Source organism: Corylus avellana, chromosome 2 (assembly GCF_965113065.1).
Source record: "Corylus avellana chromosome 2, dhCorAvel1.hap1.2, whole genome shotgun sequence".
Classification (NCBI taxonomy): Eukaryota; Viridiplantae; Streptophyta; class Magnoliopsida; order Fagales; family Betulaceae; genus Corylus; species Corylus avellana.
Genome location: NC_142491.1, coordinates 16,606,935 through 16,627,036, shown reverse-complemented (window position 1 = coordinate 16,627,036; position 20,102 = coordinate 16,606,935). Strand labels below are relative to the sequence as shown.

At 33.9% G+C, this 20,102-nt stretch overlaps 2 protein-coding genes across 2 annotated transcripts; both read right to left on the bottom strand.

Moving 5' to 3' along the window:
• Nucleotides 1-3,903: 3,903 nt before the first annotated feature.
• On the bottom strand, nt 3,904-9,127 carry CAP1 (cyclase associated protein 1). The gene is made up of 10 exons (XM_059599098.2): nt 8,655-9,127; nt 7,758-7,926; nt 7,620-7,684; nt 6,882-7,188; nt 6,634-6,781; nt 6,426-6,535; nt 6,266-6,321; nt 6,093-6,149; nt 5,759-5,902; nt 3,904-4,307 (listed from the first exon to the last, which is right to left on the bottom strand). The coding sequence occupies exons 1-10, from the start codon at nt 8,925-8,927 to the stop codon at nt 4,221-4,223; spliced, it is 1,416 nt and encodes a 471-aa protein (XP_059455081.2). The 5' UTR covers nt 8,928-9,127; the 3' UTR covers nt 3,904-4,220.
• A 2,101-nt stretch (nt 9,128-11,228) lies between these two features.
• LOC132185293 (Protein kinase superfamily protein) lies at nt 11,229-15,152 on the bottom strand. Its single transcript, XM_059599090.2, has 7 exons — nt 14,408-15,152; nt 13,230-13,334; nt 12,991-13,113; nt 12,706-12,876; nt 12,498-12,627; nt 12,198-12,407; nt 11,229-11,646 (listed from the first exon to the last, which is right to left on the bottom strand). Exons 1-7 carry the CDS (start codon nt 14,971-14,973, stop codon nt 11,527-11,529), a joined length of 1,425 nt encoding a protein of 474 aa, XP_059455073.2. The 5' UTR covers nt 14,974-15,152; the 3' UTR covers nt 11,229-11,526.
• Nucleotides 15,153-20,102: the final 4,950 nt, after the last annotated feature.

Genomic DNA, 20,102 nt, shown 5'->3' with positions numbered 1-20,102 from the left:
TTGTCGCACTACGTTATTAAAAAAAGGGAAATGCTAAAGTCTCAACTTAAGTTCAACTTTCACCTTATTTTTTTATTTAAAAAAAAAAAAAAAAAAAAAACTAAATAGCAAATGAAAAAAATGTCTGAAGCAATAATATCTATTTTTTATCCTTATTTTATTTGATATTTTTTAAAAAATGAAAATGATATTCTTTTTCATAAAAATGGTCATTTTAAAAAAATATGAAGAAAAATATCATTTTGTATTTTTTTTAAAATACTAAATAAAAGAAGGACCAAAAATAGATATTATTTCTTCACACATTTTTTTCATTTGCTATTTAGTTTTTTTTTTAAATAAAAAAAAATAAGGCAAAAGTTGGACTTAAGTTGATAAATAAATTGGGTACCTATCATCCCGTTTAAAAAAATTAGATAATATTCTGCAATTTACACCGTTAAATAAAACTTTAACTTAATGGAATCCAAACCTTGTAGAAGTCTTGAATGTTGTTGATTTTAATCTCCTTTTTTATCCTTGTCATTAGTCACCAGAATAGAAACGGTTTATTCTGTTAAATTGTACAAGATTTTAACTCAAACCTTTGTTTTAATATCAAGTTAACCGTTATCAAAAAATTTTAAAGTTAAACTAATAAAAAATAAATATTTTTTAAATTATTTAATTAATATTTTTTTAAAAAAAATTGATAAACTTTGAAGTTTATCGAATGTAATAAAACATAGAGAAAACTTCACCTAAAATCCCTGAATTACTATGCATTTTTTAGAAGCCTCTTCAAAATTTCAAAAACTCTCAATTTTACCTCTAAAACTTTCAATTTGATGCAATATACTCCCTCCGTGAGATTTTAAACGTTAAAAGTGATAAAATGGACTTTATACCCCAACATTTTCTATAAAATTTCAAATTTAGTCTTAATTTCAAATAAAATAAAAAATCGAAGGATAATTTGATATTTTTAGTAATTTTCATTAAGTGTTAACACTCAAAAATTAACACTTATGAGGAACATTCATCTCACATGCAGGTACTAATTCTTAAAATTAATAATATAAATAAATTTTTTCATCCAACTGCAATTGATTTGTTTCCATCCGTGTGTTTCCATGAAATAAATTTTTCTTGCATTCAATTTTTTCATCCAACTGTGCGAAAAAATTTTGTGAGGGAGAGAGATAAATTTTGTGTTTAAGAGAGAAACGTAGCAGATGTGAAGAGGTGTTTAGAAGAAATAAAAGATATTGGGTGAAAAGAGGTGAAATCAAGAAACAATAAACAAAAGAAAAATAAACAATATTTTATTCATCTAGTGTACTACAGTGAATAGCTCTAAATTGCTATTCACTATAGTAATGTAGCTATTCTAGCTAATGGCAAACTACTCTGTTTGAGCTAAAAAAAGAGCAATAGTAGTTAAATATTAGTCTTTTAGTTAAGCTGTTGAAAATATTCAATTAAATCAAATTGAAAGTTTATGAGATTAAATTAAGAATTTTTAAAATTTGAGCATGTCTTCTCAAAAGCGTGATATTTAAGAAGTTTAATGTGAACATATAATCAATTTTATAAGTACACATCCACTTACTTCATCGAGAAGGTATGGAAAAGTCGCCATGATCAACAAGGATTTAAGGCTTGGTTGTTAGATCTCACTTCGTCATAAATGAATGTCTCCAAGCACCCTCCACATCAAAAAAAAAAAAAAAAAGTAACCTCCACATCCAATGTAACAAAAGTCTTGGTCGCGGTGGGTCAAAACTCAAAAGTCTGATGGAAAATGCTTTAAAAGGTTGAATCAACGTCTTCTTTCTGTACTTATATATATATATATATTTTAATTTCCTTATAACTTCTTGGCTGGGGGCAATTTCCTTCTTACTTCTTGAATGGGCAATGACTTAGAAACTACTGGTAAACAACAAGAGAACATTCAAATCTTTTTTGTGAAAACTATATTTATCTCTTTAGAAGGTTTAATTTGTAATCATTCTACCAAACTTTAAGAAATGACAATTGACTCCCCCAAACTAATTGAGATTTTCAATTTATTCTCTCTATTAGTATTTTCTATTAACTTGAACGGGAAGAATAATGCCATATATCATACAATTATTCTAATTTTATTTCACTATAATGACATAATAAGGTTTAGTAGCCATTGGATATATATATATATATATATATATATATATATAGTGTAGTGGTGGAGCGACGTTAAGCTTTGGGAAATTTTTCTTTTTTTCTACCCAAAGTTCCACACGGCAACCCCAAAAATAATAATAATAATAAAATTTATTTTCCTTTTCTCCTACTCTAAACTCAATTCCTAATCTAAGTGGCCTAGCAATTTGGATATTTTGGTTATTAAATGTTGAGAATATTGGTTATTAGAATTTAAAAATAGGAAAAAAGTACCAGTTCATTACACGATGCAAAAAAAAAAAACAGTTTAACAGCCCTACAATATGAATTGTCTGACTTTGCCACTGATATAGTAAGATATTTATAAATAAAAAATGCTATACGCACTCACACTCGCACACTTTTAAGTGTATATTCTTTGACGTAGCAGTAAAAAGTACCACTAAATTTTAGATCTAGTAATGATTTTTACTGCTAAATCAAATAGTGTGCATATAAGAATTTAAGAGTAAAAGTGCAGGTAGCATTTCTTATTAATGAATATATTAATAGAGTAATAGCATTTTTCGAACGAAAAATAAGTGGATCACATTGTGCATTTTTCGCTCAAGACAATAGAATAGAATATGCTAACAAAGGAGACAAATTAAAAGTACCGAATAACTTGAAGAGAACGATTATCCCTTTTTAAAAATTTGATATGATAATTATTTGAGGAATAAGTATAGTTTTCATAATAATAATAATTTTTTTGTTTGCCATTTATAGATCCAATTGTAGCCACGAGTATATATTTGGATGCACGCACAATCCCGCCACTGACGAAGAAGACTAAAAAGAAGTCGCTTCCTCCACGTGGCTGAGTGTATATCACTATCTTGGGAGCAAGAAAGGTAAGTTCCTTTGCAGGTGCCTAGGTGGGATCTATGCAACTCCGCACCGCCTATGAGAATGCAAGGTGGGAACAAGACTTGCAAATTCTACGTTGCAAGCTTTCCAAAAGAATAAAGACCGAAATAATTGTTTAAAAAAAGACTGGAAGTGAAAAAAAATATATATATATTCAAAATTATTGAAAAGTGAAAGATAAGAAAGAGACATTTGAATTTTTCAAAGGAAAAAAGATAACAACGAGGTTAACAACTTAACCCCTTCCACTTTTTTGAAACATTTGAGTCAGCAATCCCTGTGGTCATTTACTTCATAATGTTAGGTCGATGGTAGAAAAAGACGAATAAATAGGTCAAGAAATGGATTGAAATAAAGAAAGAATCAGTAAAAGCAATAAGCATAAGCTTAGAAAAAACAAAAATTGCAATAAGTATACCCACCTATAAAAAAAAAAAAAAAAAAAAACAAAAGAAAAATCTTAGACACGTGATAGCGTGTAATTGAAAAATGCTGTCTATCATGACTCCTATCACATACTGACATGTGTTAACAAACTGTAAAAGAGTACAGTTATAACCTTGCTCAAAAACAAGATATAAAATTTGTATAAGAGAGTCTAGAAGGTCTTGTTTTGTAGTCGTTTACAAAACCAAAAAATACACTATTTCTCAAAACCATTACTAACAATTCAAAATACAAAACATTATCTAATCCAGGGCGTTGATGAACTTTCCACACCATGAAATCATTGGAACACCCTAGCAATAAATTACTCTCGAGATAACGAAGGCAAATCCACAATTTTAAGTTTTAACTGTTCTTTGATAAATATCCAAAATATTCCAGGACAATAAGGAAGAGCAATACAGCTTAACAAGTCAAGAAATTTTGATCAAGCAAAAACATTACAGTAAGTTCTCGTTACAGCATAAAGGCAGGTTCAGAAACCTCAGAAGAAGACACTCATCCAGAAACAAACTTTGTAAAAAGAATCAAGCAGAAATTTCCAGTGGTTTGATAAACCAACACAATAAACAACAGCATAACAAACAGACCGAGAATGTATGCCAACTATATACCAACTTCAATTGAATCAAGGAAAAAAGAAATAGAAGCCACCCGTCCATCCAAGGAAAAAAATAAGATATAGGATCTGGAATTGGCGATTGAAATAGTTCCAATTACCCTCCCGAGTGAGAGACTGGAGTGGTTTCAAAGTGGCCGTCTTTAAATACATGAATGAACTGTTGTGGCAAAGCATGCTCCCCCTGAAAACCGAATATCAAGTAAGCCATCCAAAGTTATCTCAAGGAACAGAAACTTAATTTTACTTCGCAATTGGTTTTATTCATACACTTTAATTAACATAGATGCAATCTCCATTTAATGCAGATAGTATGTGAAAGATAAACAGCCAGCAGACAACATAGTACAAAGTAACATAGTTCAACATATTGCATTTATTTTATTCATGATTTTTTTTTGCAGCCTCTAATTATTAGGCAAATAAAGCAAATATAGAGTGTACACAGTATAGAATATAGGTAGAAAAATCATCAAAAAATCATCAATTCGCAAAGTGTCATCCAGCAAACTAAAGGATGGGAAGTGACTAGCAGTCCTAACGCATCATATCCATGACTGGCAGCTCAAGTTGTTTAGACTCGGCACCAAGAGAAATGCTTTTTCTAATGCTAGTTGGCCCCTTAAAAAGCTGACTATACTGACTCTATATGCCATATAAGCAAATCTAGACTCTCTAGTCACCTATAACAGCCACCAGTGTGTATGACCAATGCTAGTAATCGCCTTTAAGATAGTCAACTCACCATCTTTACTCATAGAAGCTCTGGTTAGCAATAGGTCAGCACAGGAAGAAAGAACTTGGTGTCAGGACCATCTCAACCAAGTCTTCTAGATTTGCTGTTTACTCGCATCAATCCTTATGCTAGCTACTTTGACATGTAAACACTACAAGCAGCTAGTATTCACAACTAAAGTCCTATACAAGGAGCATGTATTAGCCAATAACCAATGCACCTGAGTTTCCTTTGATCACCAGAAGCCTTTCCCAGCAACACATTTAGAAAACTATTAGTCTTTGACAAAAAAATATCAGATTTTCAGATTCATTATGCCATTCTAACTCTTCATGACGTAAATTTGTGAGGTCAGACTAATTGATTGTTGGCCTTTGCCTTTATACTAAAAAATACTATATACAACGCAACAAAAAATTAAAACTCTTGAGAACTTGGTGATAACTACTTTAGGAAGGCTATGCATGGAGCAATGCATCATTAATGGTCATTTTCACCAGTCAACTGTAATCGAACTATGATAACACTGACCAATGCCAATCCAGAGCCATCCAACAACATCCTACTTTACAAACCAAATATCACTTGTAGCACAACAACAGGCCAGCTCTACCAAAGTTTAAATTAAAATGAAACTATAACTGCAGAGTCAAAAGTAAATAAGATTACATTTTGGGCCAGCTATTCGAGTAAAAGATCACGAACAATGAACATACCTCCCTTCCTCAAAAAAAAATAATAATAATAACAGAAAGTATATGTATATGCCCATTCATAGGAAGAAAGAAAAAGGAGGAGAAGAATAACCAAGAATTACATTTAAGAAGTCAAAACCAACTACACAAGATAATGCTCTAGAAAAAGGAACCACAGAAGAGAAATGAAACAAAGAAACATACCCAATCACCATCAGGCGCAGCACCAGGCACCAATACATTGATCTCACTTGACTTGGCTGTTGTTATAGATGCTGCAAGAGACTCTTTGCTTAAATACAATTGGCAGCCTGCTGTATTGTCCACTGAAATTGTTGGAGCCGAACCCTGTAATTGCCACATAGGTAAAAAAAATGTAATCACACTACGAGTTCATATACAAGGATTGACACCACTTTCAATCAAAATTTATTTCCTATGCCTTATTAGGATGAAACCTGTGGTAATAATAACATCATTGGATTTCAATATTACATCATAGAACCATGAAATGTTTTATGGGGGGAAATAAGGATACCTGGCATTGCACCTCAACCCCATTGCAGTTTACAATCTCACAAGCAGCCACGACATCCTGCATTCTCAAGAAACCGTTATAAATTAATCCATATACCTCAATATGTGGGTTCTTTCAATATGTATAGCTGCCATTAATCAAAAAAATTGTTTATATATGTATATCATACTAACCCTAAATACAACTCCCATCTTAGTGCACTTGTCAATTGTTATATTGTTGACTTTCCCTGCACACATGGCTCAAATATAGATGAGTACCCCATGGATTGATAAACAGGTCATTAAATAGAAAATACATTTTTTTCATAAGTCTGTAGCAGTCATAAACTACCTTGAATCTGCAAGACAGAATCTTTGCACCCATAAACATATACAGACTGTTTTGCATCACAGTCATCAATAACCAATTGTTTTTTTCCAATTTGATTCTCAACAACCCACCTGCCAGAAATACAAAATTGATGAAAATAGAGAACTCACATACTGGCATCAATTCCTTACATAAAGTGAAACAATATAATGAAGATCAGCATACTCACTTACGACCCATTTGAAGCTCTAACTTTGGTGGTCCTGCTTTAGAAAAAGAACGTGAACTTGTACGACCTTCTTTTTCACTAACACCCACGACACCAGTTCTATCCACACGGTTCTTTGTCTTCATATCATCTGTGACCTTTCTCAGACCTACGATATCGGGAATGTAGATCACAGTTGCCCAAAATGCTCATAGAAAACAACAGAGAAAAGAAAAAGGACAAACAAATGAGGGGATAAAAGGACACACCTGTAGTCACAGGCTTCCCAGAACTAATCTCTTGGAAAACAGCAGCCATTCCTTCTTTTGGGCGTGATGATGAAGCCTGAGACGATTCTGAACTGAAGAGAGAAGCTGGTGGAGGAGGAGGAGGGGCAGGGGCTCCTGGTGTAGGAGCTTTTGGTGGAGCAGCAGCTGGTTTTCCAGTAGGACTCCAAACTGGGCCCAGAGGATAGTTACTCTTAACATAATCTCTCAAGCCAGGCAGATATAGTTCCTTAATGGCTTTGGCCCACTCAACATGATTTGGGTCTTTGTTTTTGTACTCTACAAGAACCTGACTTTCACAATGAAAAGCGTCAGTACCTACCCACTGAAAAATTTAGTTCATAAATTCATAATTCAATACTGCAGGGAAGAATGTTTGTAAATCAGATCATGTAATTTTGGGCTACAGTACATTACCCACAGTGCAATGGAAGCATCAGACATTAAACGAATTTGAAATCCAATAATTATATACATTAAGCTTTCCATTATTAATTATTTTCCTTTGAGATAATCAGTACACATCAGATACAGCAAAGGCTACGTGAGAAAGTAAAAGGAGGATTGACAAAAAAGTTTTTCTTCTGATCCTTTATTTTGCTTCCACAGCAGTTCATTATCCCTTCCTCATCTTTTTATGTGAAAAACAATATAATTAAGTAGTTCATGGTAACATTTTAATGCAAACTACTGGCTTCCTGAAAAACACATTTAGATTACCTTGTTGTTGTAAAATTCAGCCATTTGCCAACTTTCTTCCACATGTGCAATAGGCATGCTCATACCTTGAAAAACAAAAACAGAGTCAATGAAATCATCTGCTTCTGACTTACAAAAACAATCAAATTTTTCCCTTACCACAATCTTTGCCAGTATATGCAATCCATGCCAAAGCTGAGAGACTGTCAACAGCAGACCTCAAGTGGTTGAAATAATCAGATCGCCTTCCTTCTGTCAATGCATTTGCTTTCATGATCACTTCATTCAATGGCTTGAGAAATTCAGCAAATCCTGCAAGATCAGGCTTCTGCAAAATAAGATGAAACCCATAAGATCATTGTCCTTAACTCACCGGCAGTAACACTACAAAAGATATTAAATTAGATACCGACCCGCACAACCTATCACTTTCCTTAGCATCATTTTCACCACTCTCATGAGCTATTAGTCAAAAATCAAGGTATTCGAGTACTCGTATCACCAGAAAAACTTCCACTTGAATTACAAGAACAAAATGATCATACAAAAATTATGTTAATGAACATGGGTAATGTCCCCTGTCAGACTTCTCAGAAACAATAACCTCATAATCGATTTCTCTCTGTTGAATTAATACAAGTTTTTTTAAACCAAAAAAACAAAATGGTTACTAACTTTACTTATGCCAATGTGGCCATTCTCAACTGCTTGCAAAAGAGAAATGAACATTCACCAGAACAGATCCAAATATGAAAATTCCGTACAATTCTTCCTCTTTTTTCTTTCTCATTTTGCGAGAACATTAGACCTACATAGGATTATGCAATCAGCGCATACAAAATCAAACTCCCTTATTCATCTTAAAAAAAAATTCAAACTCCCTCAACTTGACCATTTTCAAGATTCGAACCCTAATGATTCAGATTGTAATTCCATCAATTTTATAAGCTAAAAAAAACTAATGCAGATTAAAAATGTGCGAATATCATGTATCGTATAAGCCTAAAATGCATCGAAAAAAATTCTTAGTTATTGAAAAAAAAAAAATTAACTGACCTGAGTTTGCTTGGCCTTGATGAGAAGCTCCTTCTGAACATTGAAAGCTTCTTGAACTATCTTGGTGACATCCAACACCTGTCCCCCAATCTTCTCAGCGGCGCTCGAAACCCTACCCAAGTACTGCCCAACCAGATCGTCGAAGGCCACAATCGCCGGATCCGTCACCGTTTCTTCCCCTATCCCACGCGCACCCCCCGATCCGACCCCGCTCGACAGCGCCTCCAGCCGCGCCACCGCCGACTCGAGCCGAACTATCAGCTTCTCATCCATGGCTCTCTCCCTCTCGGATTCTGTGTCTAGAGCTACACACACACAATGTCCCTGTCAGATGGTGGAAATGTGGCGCGTGTCGTTCCGAAACATTGAAGGAAGGCGGGAGGACACGTGTTGTTCCGAGAGAGAATCTAGGAGGCTCGTGCGCTGTGGGGGCACCGGTTGGAGAATGAACAAGGAATGAAGAAATTTGATTGGAAGATCCGCTACTGAAAGCCCATAGTAAAAGGACAGTTTTCATTGGAAGAATTTATTGTAAAGAATTCTTTTAAATTTTATTTGTAAAGGCCCACAACAGTTTTAGTAAAGCCCATTAGTAAAAGGTAAATTCCTCTAAATTTTATTAGAAGAATTTAAAATGAATGTGAGAATTTCTTCTTGTTTCTTATGTGTTTTTTTTTTTTTTTTTTTTCTTCATAAATAGTAACAATTAAAATTGAGCCCATGTGAGGATTAAATGTACCATTTGTTTTGGAGGAGTGCTAAGGAGCCCAGCAAATGAACTTAAAAAAAATTTCAAACTGACGTGGTAGACTGTGAGTGACAGACAGGAAGAGAGAATTACATTTTTTTTTTAATTTAAAAACTCTTGTCATATTAGTTTGAAAAATTTTCTAAGTTCATTTGTTTGGTTTCCTCCTATTACTTTACTTTGTTTTGGGATCACGTGGGATAAGTCATAGACTTTTATGGGTTTGAATATTGGTTATCTTTTGCAAATTAATATGAGCATGTCCAAAGAAGGACAAATTGTTAAATTATCACTTATTTTTTTGATAAATAATAATAATAATAATAATAATAATAATTTAATTAATATAACATGAGTTAAAGTGATACATTTTTGGAAAAAGCAATGATATATATAGGTTTGGCACAGGACAAAGTACTAGCTATAAAGCACGAGCAATGAATCAATGGCACCTTCTTTTTCTGACCATAAATCAACGAAATGATCACTGTCTCAAGCATGCAGACTCTAAGCCAGGAATTGCACATGGCCCCTTAAAAAATGTATTCCCTTTTGAAATGTGGTGCATCCAAGAATAATCTTTGAGTTAATAGGTCCCTAGGCTTAGACTCAATCAAATCCTAGTTAATAGGCCCATAAAACGAATGCAAAAGGTCATAATTAGGCCACGTGTGCCTTAACGTCCTCATATTCTCGAAATAGAATAAAATCTAAGTAATCAAATCGGTTATTCCTAAACCTCACCTCCTCAAAACATTCCATAAAAAGAAGGGAAATGGTTAATTCGCAAAGTACGCATCATTCTCTTCCCACATGTATAAGCCAAAAAGTTTAAAGAGTTTTTATTTTTTTTATTTTCTTTCTTTCTTTCTTTTTTTAAAGTTAAAGTTTAAAAACAAAGAAATGTTGAGTATTTAGCTCATCGGAAAAGCTTAATATTATTAGCCTATTAGGGTATATTTATTAATGTGTTTGGAAAAATGTTTTTTTTTTAAAAAAAAAAAATTTTGAAAATGTAAGTTGATGTAACATAAAAGTGAAACTGTTAAATTATTAGTTATCTTAAAAATTGAAGCTAATAGGAAGAGATACGTTAAATATTTAATTTAAATGAAGGGCATTTTGACGGAATCAATGTTCGATCTTAGGACTTTTGACTCTTATCAATTATTTTAAAAGTTTAAACTTAAAGGAAGAAATAAATTTAATCACTTGATCATTACTTTAACAAAAACCTCTATTATTTTTGTAAGAACAACCATACATTCTCATCTCACCATCACTATCAAATTGTAATCAGATATTGAATATTCAAACTTGATTCGATCGAAGCATAAGGATGTTCAAAACTCGGCTCAACTCGAGTTGAGTTTTGAACATACATTCAAAGTTGGCTCACAGAACCCTTTCTCGAGGTCGAGCTTAAGCTCGAACAAGGCAATAGTACCTATTCAGATTTTTATTATTATTATTTCCACTCTAAAAAAAATAAAATAAAATAAAATAAACAGTTGCCAAGAAGCACAACAATTTGTGCCTGTAGGGACAACCATGGAATACGGATGCAGTGATCTACTGTAAACACTTCGTGGTCCAGTGATGGCGATTGTTGCAGTAAGAGGGGAATGGGCCATTGTTACAAACAATGACGTAACAACAGCACTGATAACAACGGTGCTTGGATCCTAACGTCGGTGAAAGCAGAATGAAGCAGCCTTGCGTGGTGTTTGTTAAGGTAGGTGGTGAGCAACCAAGTTTTAAAGCATTTTGAATTCATCCAAAAAAAAAAAAAAAAACCCAACACCACCACCAGACATGAGTTTTTGAAATATAGGATCCATCAAGTCCACTTCCATTTTCAACATACAGACTTGTTGTAGCCTTCACATATTAAAGTAAAAATATATATATTTACACGGCCTGTTTCAATGTAAAAATTTCACAATACATGATTTAAAAGTATCATATTCAATAAAAATGAAAAAGGTTTAAAAAAAAAAATATGCACATCCAAGGCTCGTAATTTCTTCACTATCAACTATAGGAAAAATTATACTACAAAACAATCTGACCTCAGGGACTCCACCAGAGGACTCCACCATGTCTTTCTTGTATAGACAACGATCATCTCCATCTCGATCTCTCTATTTCACCACCCCCTCCATTATTGGATGAATGTGTAACTTTTGTGGACACATCTGCACGAGATGGGTTGGGGTCTTTCTCTCGGGCCGCTCGAAGTTCCTGATGAACATGAAAATAAAAGGATTATCATTATTAAATTTACCGTTTCTTATCGGTTTAACTTTTGAAATTAGTGTGATTTAACATCGTATAAGAGTAGAAGTCTTAAATTCGAATCCCGACTCTACAATTTAACCCTATTTCCGTTAAATATACCCTTTCTCATCAGCGTCATAAGACTCATAACTATGCTATTGACACCAGGTGATAACTGATAATGCAAGCAACATTGAAAATTTGCAACTGGAAAGCTAATAATGAGCAGAAAATCCGGGAAGAGCACAGATGTTCTAGCAAGAAAACAGAGAGCCCAAATGGCTCAATACATGAATAAGATGCAAATTTTTCTTATACTAAAAGGATATGTAATATGCCCCTCCAAAAAGATGTGACTGGGATAACTCAATGCTCAGAATTGAGTGTGCATCTCAGCTTTCTTATTAAGGCAATATAAGCAGTAGTTTAAGAGTATGAAATGAACTATAGTGATCATCAGCTAAACAGAACACTGTAAGATTAGTTAAAGATTATAGGTCGGGCAAGAGGCTTACCGAACGAAAAGGGAAGTCATCTGCCTCAAGCATATGAACAATTTGCCCCATCTTTGGACGTTTATTGGCGTCCAAGTCGATACAGCGGAGACAAACTAGCAATGCCCGCTTTAAAGCTCTTGGAGGGGGCTGAACCTCAATCAGGGAATCCACAAGCTCTTCTCCACGGCGACTTGATACCATCCCTTTAAACCAATCAACCAAGTTCATCTGAAACACATTTAATGGAAAGATAGTTATGACTTTTGACAGTGGTAAGTGCTAGACATGGATGCTATATAAGCCTAAACTTTGGTTCACCTCTCCAGCTGGTCTGGAATAATCAATCGGGCTTCTCCCTGTAATTATCTCCATGAGTAAAACCCCAAAACTATACACATCGCTCCCCTCGTTAAGCATACCCGTGCTTGCATACTCGGGAGAGACATATCTGCAGTAAAAGAATGATATCTAAGCATCCAACTAATGCATATTGAAAATTGACTTAGGAAAGTGATGGTGAACAAACCCAAATGTCCCCATTACACGAGTAGTCACATAGCTTGCTTCTGATCCTAAGAGCTTGGCCAGTCCAAAGTCCGACACTTTTGGGTTCCATTTTCTATCTAGAAGAATGTTACTGGATTTTACATCACGGTGCACAACTTTTGGTTCTAATCCTTCATGCAGATAGGCTAGCCTGAAACAGAAATAAGCACCATAAACAAGTTGATCTCTTTCGTTAAAGAAACAAGAAAAGTGAATAACATTGAACTAATGAGAATCATAGAAGTGACATATTGAATATACATACCCTTTTGCTGTCCCAATGGCAATCTTCATTCGAATATCCCAAGTCAGAGGGCTAAATGGGCCTACATCACCATGCAACCACTGCTCCAAATTGCCATTGTCAACGTACTCATACACAAGCATCCTGGGTGGCCATCGGAGGTTCCCACAGAAACATTAGAGGGAAAAAATAAGGGAATTGTCATCTCATTTTCATTTCAAAATACGATGATACAGTCATGTGGGCACATGGGAAAGTACCTTTGAGCACCTTCTGCACAATAACCGACTAGACCCACCAAGTTCTTATGCCTTACTTTCCCTATGGCTTCAACTTCTACCTTGAACTCCCTCTCCGCCTGACCCCTACAAACACGATGACGACAGCATTTGAAGATTTATCCATAGTGTATCATTGACAATAGAATGATAATGCAGAAAATAATTTCAAGGAACCAACTTGCACATGTTGAAATTTATATCTCAAACATTGAAGAACACGAGCACGTGCTCTTGGCTAGCTGGAAGCAACCACAAAATTTTACTTAACCTTAACTAACAATGCAAGGTTTCACGTTCTCAATTTTATTTTTCTAAGTGATTAAGTCAACCATTTTCTATTGACTTTCGTTTTTTAATAAGTGATGATTAATAGTAGAGGTGACCCTATACTTTATCCTCACTTATTAAGATAAGGAGTGATTTAACATAATTTCTACAAAACGTTGAAATTAATAAAACCGGGCAAAGCTCATTACTTGTTAGAAAATACAGTCCGATTCGTCAAGAGTTTGATGAGATTAGTTCTCAGCAGTCAGCAGCAACTTGACTAAAATGTAATACGTGTCAACCAAAAAAGCAAACTAATTCCTTTCATAGGGGTCCTAAGGGAGCTTTGAGCCTTTAAGAAAGTAGCAATTATGAACATGACTATACTATGGATAAAAAAAAAAGAACAAAAGCGAATAAAGAAATAAAGAGCAAAGTAACCATTTCCTTTTCCTAGCACTCCACAACAAAGACAGACTGTTACCGACACACAAAAACATGATTCAGGTCGAGGGTGCGCTTGTCAAAATTTTGCTTCACACTTGTTCTTGGGACAAGTAAAGAAATTTCACTTCGACCCAAAAAAAAATAAATAAATAAATAACAAAACAGTCAAGAAAACTAAGAACAAAACAAAACCCACAGCAAGAACTATAAATTACAAACGTGGATCTAACAAAGATAAAATAAACAAGAAAAGTCAAATTCATATTTCAATAAAACGTAATCGAAAACAGGAACTTGACGATATATGTGGGATCTAACAAACATAATAAACCATAAAGAGAGCTTTTTTTTTTTCTATGGAAAATTAGAAAAACATGAATTCAAGCAAACTATTTTCCTCGGAAGCAAACAAGGCCTAAAGAGTACTTAAAATTTTGACATACTTGTTGTTGAGTAGGTTCTTGACAGCCACCACCGACCCGTCCGACAAAACTCCTCTGTAAACGATGCCGTAGCCTCCCTCTCCGATCACGTTCCCCTCCGCGAATCCACGTGTCGCAACCTCGAGTTCCTTCAAGCTGTACCAGCGGCCCCATCCGATGTTCTCGGGATCCACCGACACGTCACTCCGGCTTCCACCGGACACGTCACTTTCTCCGCTCCTATTCCCTCCTTTAACCCCAACCTCCAGCTCCGCCTCTTTCAAATCCGTATTTCCGATTTTGACCTCCACTTTCTCCGTATTCACGTCGCGACCCAAGGCCTTGATCTCCACGATCTCTTTGGAGACCAGCGGGATCATCCCCGAGCTGTGCTTCACACGCATTTTTCGCTTCCGAGAATTTCTGCTAAACCAAACGCAGAGAAAGATCGCGAGGAAGACCGCGACTGCGCATACCAGGAGGATCCCGATCACGACGTAGAGTTTCAGGCTGAGAAATGATGTTTTGGAGGTGAGCCTGTGTGGGAGAGACTCGTCGGAAGCTCCAACTTCGCCGGAAACCGACATTGTTCCCGGCGAGGTGAAGTGTGTGAAACTGTGAATATTTTTCTCGAGAATGGGAGAGAAACTTTGAGATATGCGAGAGACGTTGGCTTCAGACTTCAGAACGTTTGGTTGAAGAGAAAATATTAAAAAAATTCTCAGAGAGAGACAGAGAGATAGAGGGGTTTCAACGGATAGAAAGTAAAAAGGAGGCAAAGAGTTAGTGAAAAAAGTGAGAGAGAAATAATTTAATTATGTTCTGGGTTTGGTATCAGGAGACTATTACGGAAATGCCACTTTGAAGTGATAATCTCCAAATGACCAAAATATCCTGGAAAGATTAGGGGGTTTAAATGTTTAATGTGAGTAATTAGAAGCAAAGTTGTGCATATTAAGCAAGGGATTAATGCTAATAGAAGTTAGCAAGATGAACTTTCTCCTTTCGTTAAATAGGAAGATGTATATTTAACAACCTCAAAAATCGAATAATTCGAACATGGAAGCAAAATAATGAGTTGACATTGGTTTGTGCTAAAGTAGTTATGATTTGTTCCTCCTATCTAATTTCAACCAAACTTGGTAGTTCAAACAATGAGCAGTACTATTAATGCCAATTATTTCACAAAATCATTGTCCATTGATACAAAAATTGACAAGTAATTATAATGCAATACCAAATAGGTCATTTTCATTGTTGATATTTTGCTTAGGTAACATGCTCTAAGTAGTATATATTTGTATACAAACTTATAAGATAAATGGCGGTTTACATGAAATTGGAGCTTTCACTCTGCTACCTCGACCCACCACCTCCTTAGTTGTCTTTATACTCGCACCACTGCCTTCTTCTCATTTGGTCCTTCATAGAAACCTATGGTGAGACCGTATCTATGTAACTATTGAGACTCACGGTCGTGAGTCTCTAGTTATAGAGACCTATGGGCTACTGATACAATAATGGTGGTCGAAGGCGATGAGGTCTCAAAACAAAAGAGATAGTTAGGGTTGTAGGAACGTGATCATTTTTAATTCATTTGAACTTTAGAGTATCAGTTAGTTATATTGGAGGGATATTTTTGTCTTTTTACTTTTTGAAGGGAACAAAAAAATCTATATAATATAACTAATTATATATTATTCAGTTCAAATAAACTGTAAATGATCCTAATTCTAGGGCTATGTGGATAAATTTAGGGTTAACTTCGTGAGAAGCTTATATATATGATACACTACTCTAACCATTTAAGATTTTGAATAATATTATTAGAAGGGAATAAGATTAGGTGGGGGTTGTTGGAGGTAATATCAGCATGCATTGTGAGTAAATGATGCATTAATGAACTAGACTTTTTGGTGTTCTCTTTAGGTAACAATAAAAGGATTCAAAATCTTTTACTCATAGATGATGCCTAAAGACTGAAATTACAAGTAATTGCTACATAGCTGGATCCGTATAGGGGGTAAAGTGTTATTAATTCGGACAGTCCTATTCAAAAAGGGTTTGCGAGAGTCACTTGTCTTGGACAATCCCAATTCATTAGGGACAATGACTCGACAAAAAAATCCCGCAACCCTTACTCTATGAAACCGCCCAAATTAAACCCAACGATGATTCGAGAAAATACGTATCATATCCCCTTGACATCAAGACAAAGGGATATCTTTCCGAGCGTGATTGGTAACAACAACAAAGTTTAATTAAGGTTTTTGAAAGAAGAGAAATGCTAGAATTTTTTACGTGTATATTGTTTTCTGCTTTTTTACCGGAAAGAACGGTATCATTTCATTTTTCTTTGAAAGAAAGATTCTTTGCTAATTCCATTCCATTAAACATTGGAATGCATGAGACAGCATCGAGGTTTAATTACAAGTTTAAGGTTTCAACTGCCTCCTTGCAATTGGTTGGTCGAGTTACGTGCAAATTGGATTTTATAGGAAATCTGGTTTCAAAAGCCCCATACTTAGAACACAATCTATCCCAAGAAGAAAGTTGTGTTCATAAATTGAATGAATTTCTCTTGACCTGGTTACACGTGATTATCCAATGTAAACTTTCTACCTAATGCATCGTTATTTACCCCTCACAATCTTTGCTTAAACAATATTCATTTGACAACCACATGCCTCCATCGCCATATTCGGGAACAGTGCAATGGTTCAATTTCTTACTCAATCCATAAGACAGAAGGTTTGAGGAAGAAGATAAAATAAGGTGGACTCCACAGATTATATTTTAGTAATTGTTTGCAGCGTATAAGTTACTCTCTAGTATATATATATATATATATATATATATATATATATATATATTTCACATTTACAAATTGATAATTGTCCAAAGGATCTCTCATCTCTTAAAATTTCAAAGAAGCTATGAAAGCTAAGAAAGTCACTAGAAGTGCAAACTTCTGCGCCCATTATGCGGCACGTTGGGCAGTGGCCAAAAAATTTTCTGGCTGCATTCCCTGTCACTTTTCTCCTTTTCGCTCGATTCCTATTGTCAATGGGAAGGACCCTCTAGACTTTTTATTGCTTTCCTAGTTTGTAGTTTTATCTTTTTTTGTTTGTTGCTTTCTTATGGACTCAAACAAAAACAAAAACAAAAAAATCAAAGAAATGTAGATTATCAAATTATGTGAATTTAGGCCCCCTTTTTTTTTTTAAAAAAAAAGGCAACCTATTAAAAATGGGATAGAAATTTTCTCCAAACTGGTTTGAATGAAATATCTTTCAACTCATTTAAAATAATGCTAAGTGTTTATAAACATTTAAAGCGCACATTAAATTTAGTCTAAGTTAGTAAACTACTATTAATAATGTTAAGAATTTAATGTGAGTTTTAAATGTTTATAAACACTTTGCACTATTTTAAATGAGTTGGAGGATATTTCCTTTAAACTGGTTTGGAGGAAATTCATGTCCTTAAAAACGTGACATGTTACCAATGTGTTAAAACCTGTTTTTTGGTTTACTAAAGAAGAGCGGCCCTTCAAAAGTAAAGAGAAAGCTTTTTTAAAGTTTTTTTTTGTTTTTTTTTTGTCTCAATAATATAACACTTATTTTCATAAAATGCCAACTGACATATGAGTTTATAAAAGAGTTGTATTCTAAACATTTTTTATTTTATTTTATTTGACAATAATATAAGGGTAGTTTTCTTTACCTAGGTCTACAAGCTTAAATATTGATGCGACGTATGACACCTTTCTGGTTTTAAACAAAAGAATAAAAACATTAACAAACACACAAAAATGCTTAAAAACAAATTTATATTTATATTACATCACAACAAAAAAATTAAAAAAGAAAATACCCTTTAAATAACATTACCAAACGAGCCGACCCAATAATGACGAAGCTGACAGGGAAATATTCCTCCTTAGGGCCCTACAATATTGGTGATTCTAACAAATAAGTGAGAGCCCATTTGTTAACAATCCGGCCAAAATAAGAAACTTCAATGAACTTGTCCAACAAAGGAGGTACAATTTTTTAATGCAAATTGGGTTGACCAAAAAAAAAAAAAAAGTCTTTTAATTCAATCTAATAAATATATATGTTTTTAGAGCATATATATATATATATATATATATATATATACACTCTTGAGATGTGTCAGATTATATTAAAAATGTATATAAAAATCACGCGTTCTAAAAATATATATTAATTTAATAGACTGAATGTAAGAAATTGTTTAAATTTAATTTAAATGAAAACTTTATTATCAAATGATTATTTTTTTAAGTTCTTTCTTATCTGTTCTTATTTAGAGGATAAAAATTCTCTTATATTTACTGTTTAAATTGTTAGCAACGTGAACAACAAAATTGCACGAATCCAAATTCTTATTTGAAAGGGTTTTTTTGGTAATTTGCTACGAACTTAGGTGATATAGTATATATGTTGTACAATAGGACCATGGGTGGGGGTACCTTTCACATTTATGATTATTCAAAAAATTCGTGAGTGTGTGTGTGTGAATGAAATTATTGGCACATGGTGGATCTTGTTGAGGAAGGAGCCTCTCACTGCAAATGCCTTCGGTGATATCAGAAATAGTAGCTGTGATTGTGACCGTTGACAATAAAGTTTCTCACCCAATCATATTTAGTTTCGTATACACGAGTCCAACAAATAGTAATTAGTTGATATTTGCATGACAATAATTGTTGTTTACTGTCTTTTTAGAAGTAATATAAAACTGTATGGATAAACTTTACAAATTTTTACCCGTTTTGAGAAAATATTTTAAAATTTTAAAAATTTAAAAATTTCACTTGTCGAACTTTGTATTTGATGCAATCGATTCCATTCGTTATTTTTAGCGTTAACTCCTAGCAGAAGATATGAAAAAATACCAAAATACCCTTAATTTTTGTTTTAGTAAAATTGAAATTAAGAATAAATTTATAATTTTATAAAAGTTTCAAAAAATATAAAGGATTATTTTATCTTTTTAACTGTATGTTTTAACGTCCGAGAGAGAGATTACATCAAATTAAAAATTTAAATGGTGAAATTAAGAGTTTTTAAACTTAGAATATTCTTAAAACATGTAGAAGTTCATTTTCCAAACCTTATAGAACAAACAATGTATTAAAATGCTTAGAAAAATGTTATTCATGCTCCTACTTTCATCTATTCAAATTTAATTTTACTGTCTTTATATGAAAAAATTAAAGTAAAAGTTAGACGGTTGAAAACTGTAATTTTGTTTTACAGTAGCTAAGCCAAATGGGAGATTGAGTTGATTAATACAACACTGTAGATATAGCCGACAAGAAAGGCAAAGAGAATAATTGCAACGGTAAATTTTAGTTTCTAAACCTTCAACGGCTACATCGGAAATTCCCATAAGATGAATACAACTTTTCTTCAACCAGAAGTTACTTTGGAATAACCTGAAAAGACCTGCGCCTGTCCGAACAGGCGGTGTTCGGAAGTTGGGACTCAAAACGTTGGATTTTGGGATAATGGTCAATCGTTTGGGCTATGCTGCACTCAAACGCTGCTTCTGCATAGGGAACATTTTGATGGCAACCACTGCTGTGTCCTTTTTGGCTGTATCTTTCCTAGTTGTTACTTATTTTATATTAGTTTTTCCTCGCATAGATATGAGGAATTTTCTTAAATTCAATTTATTATATGGC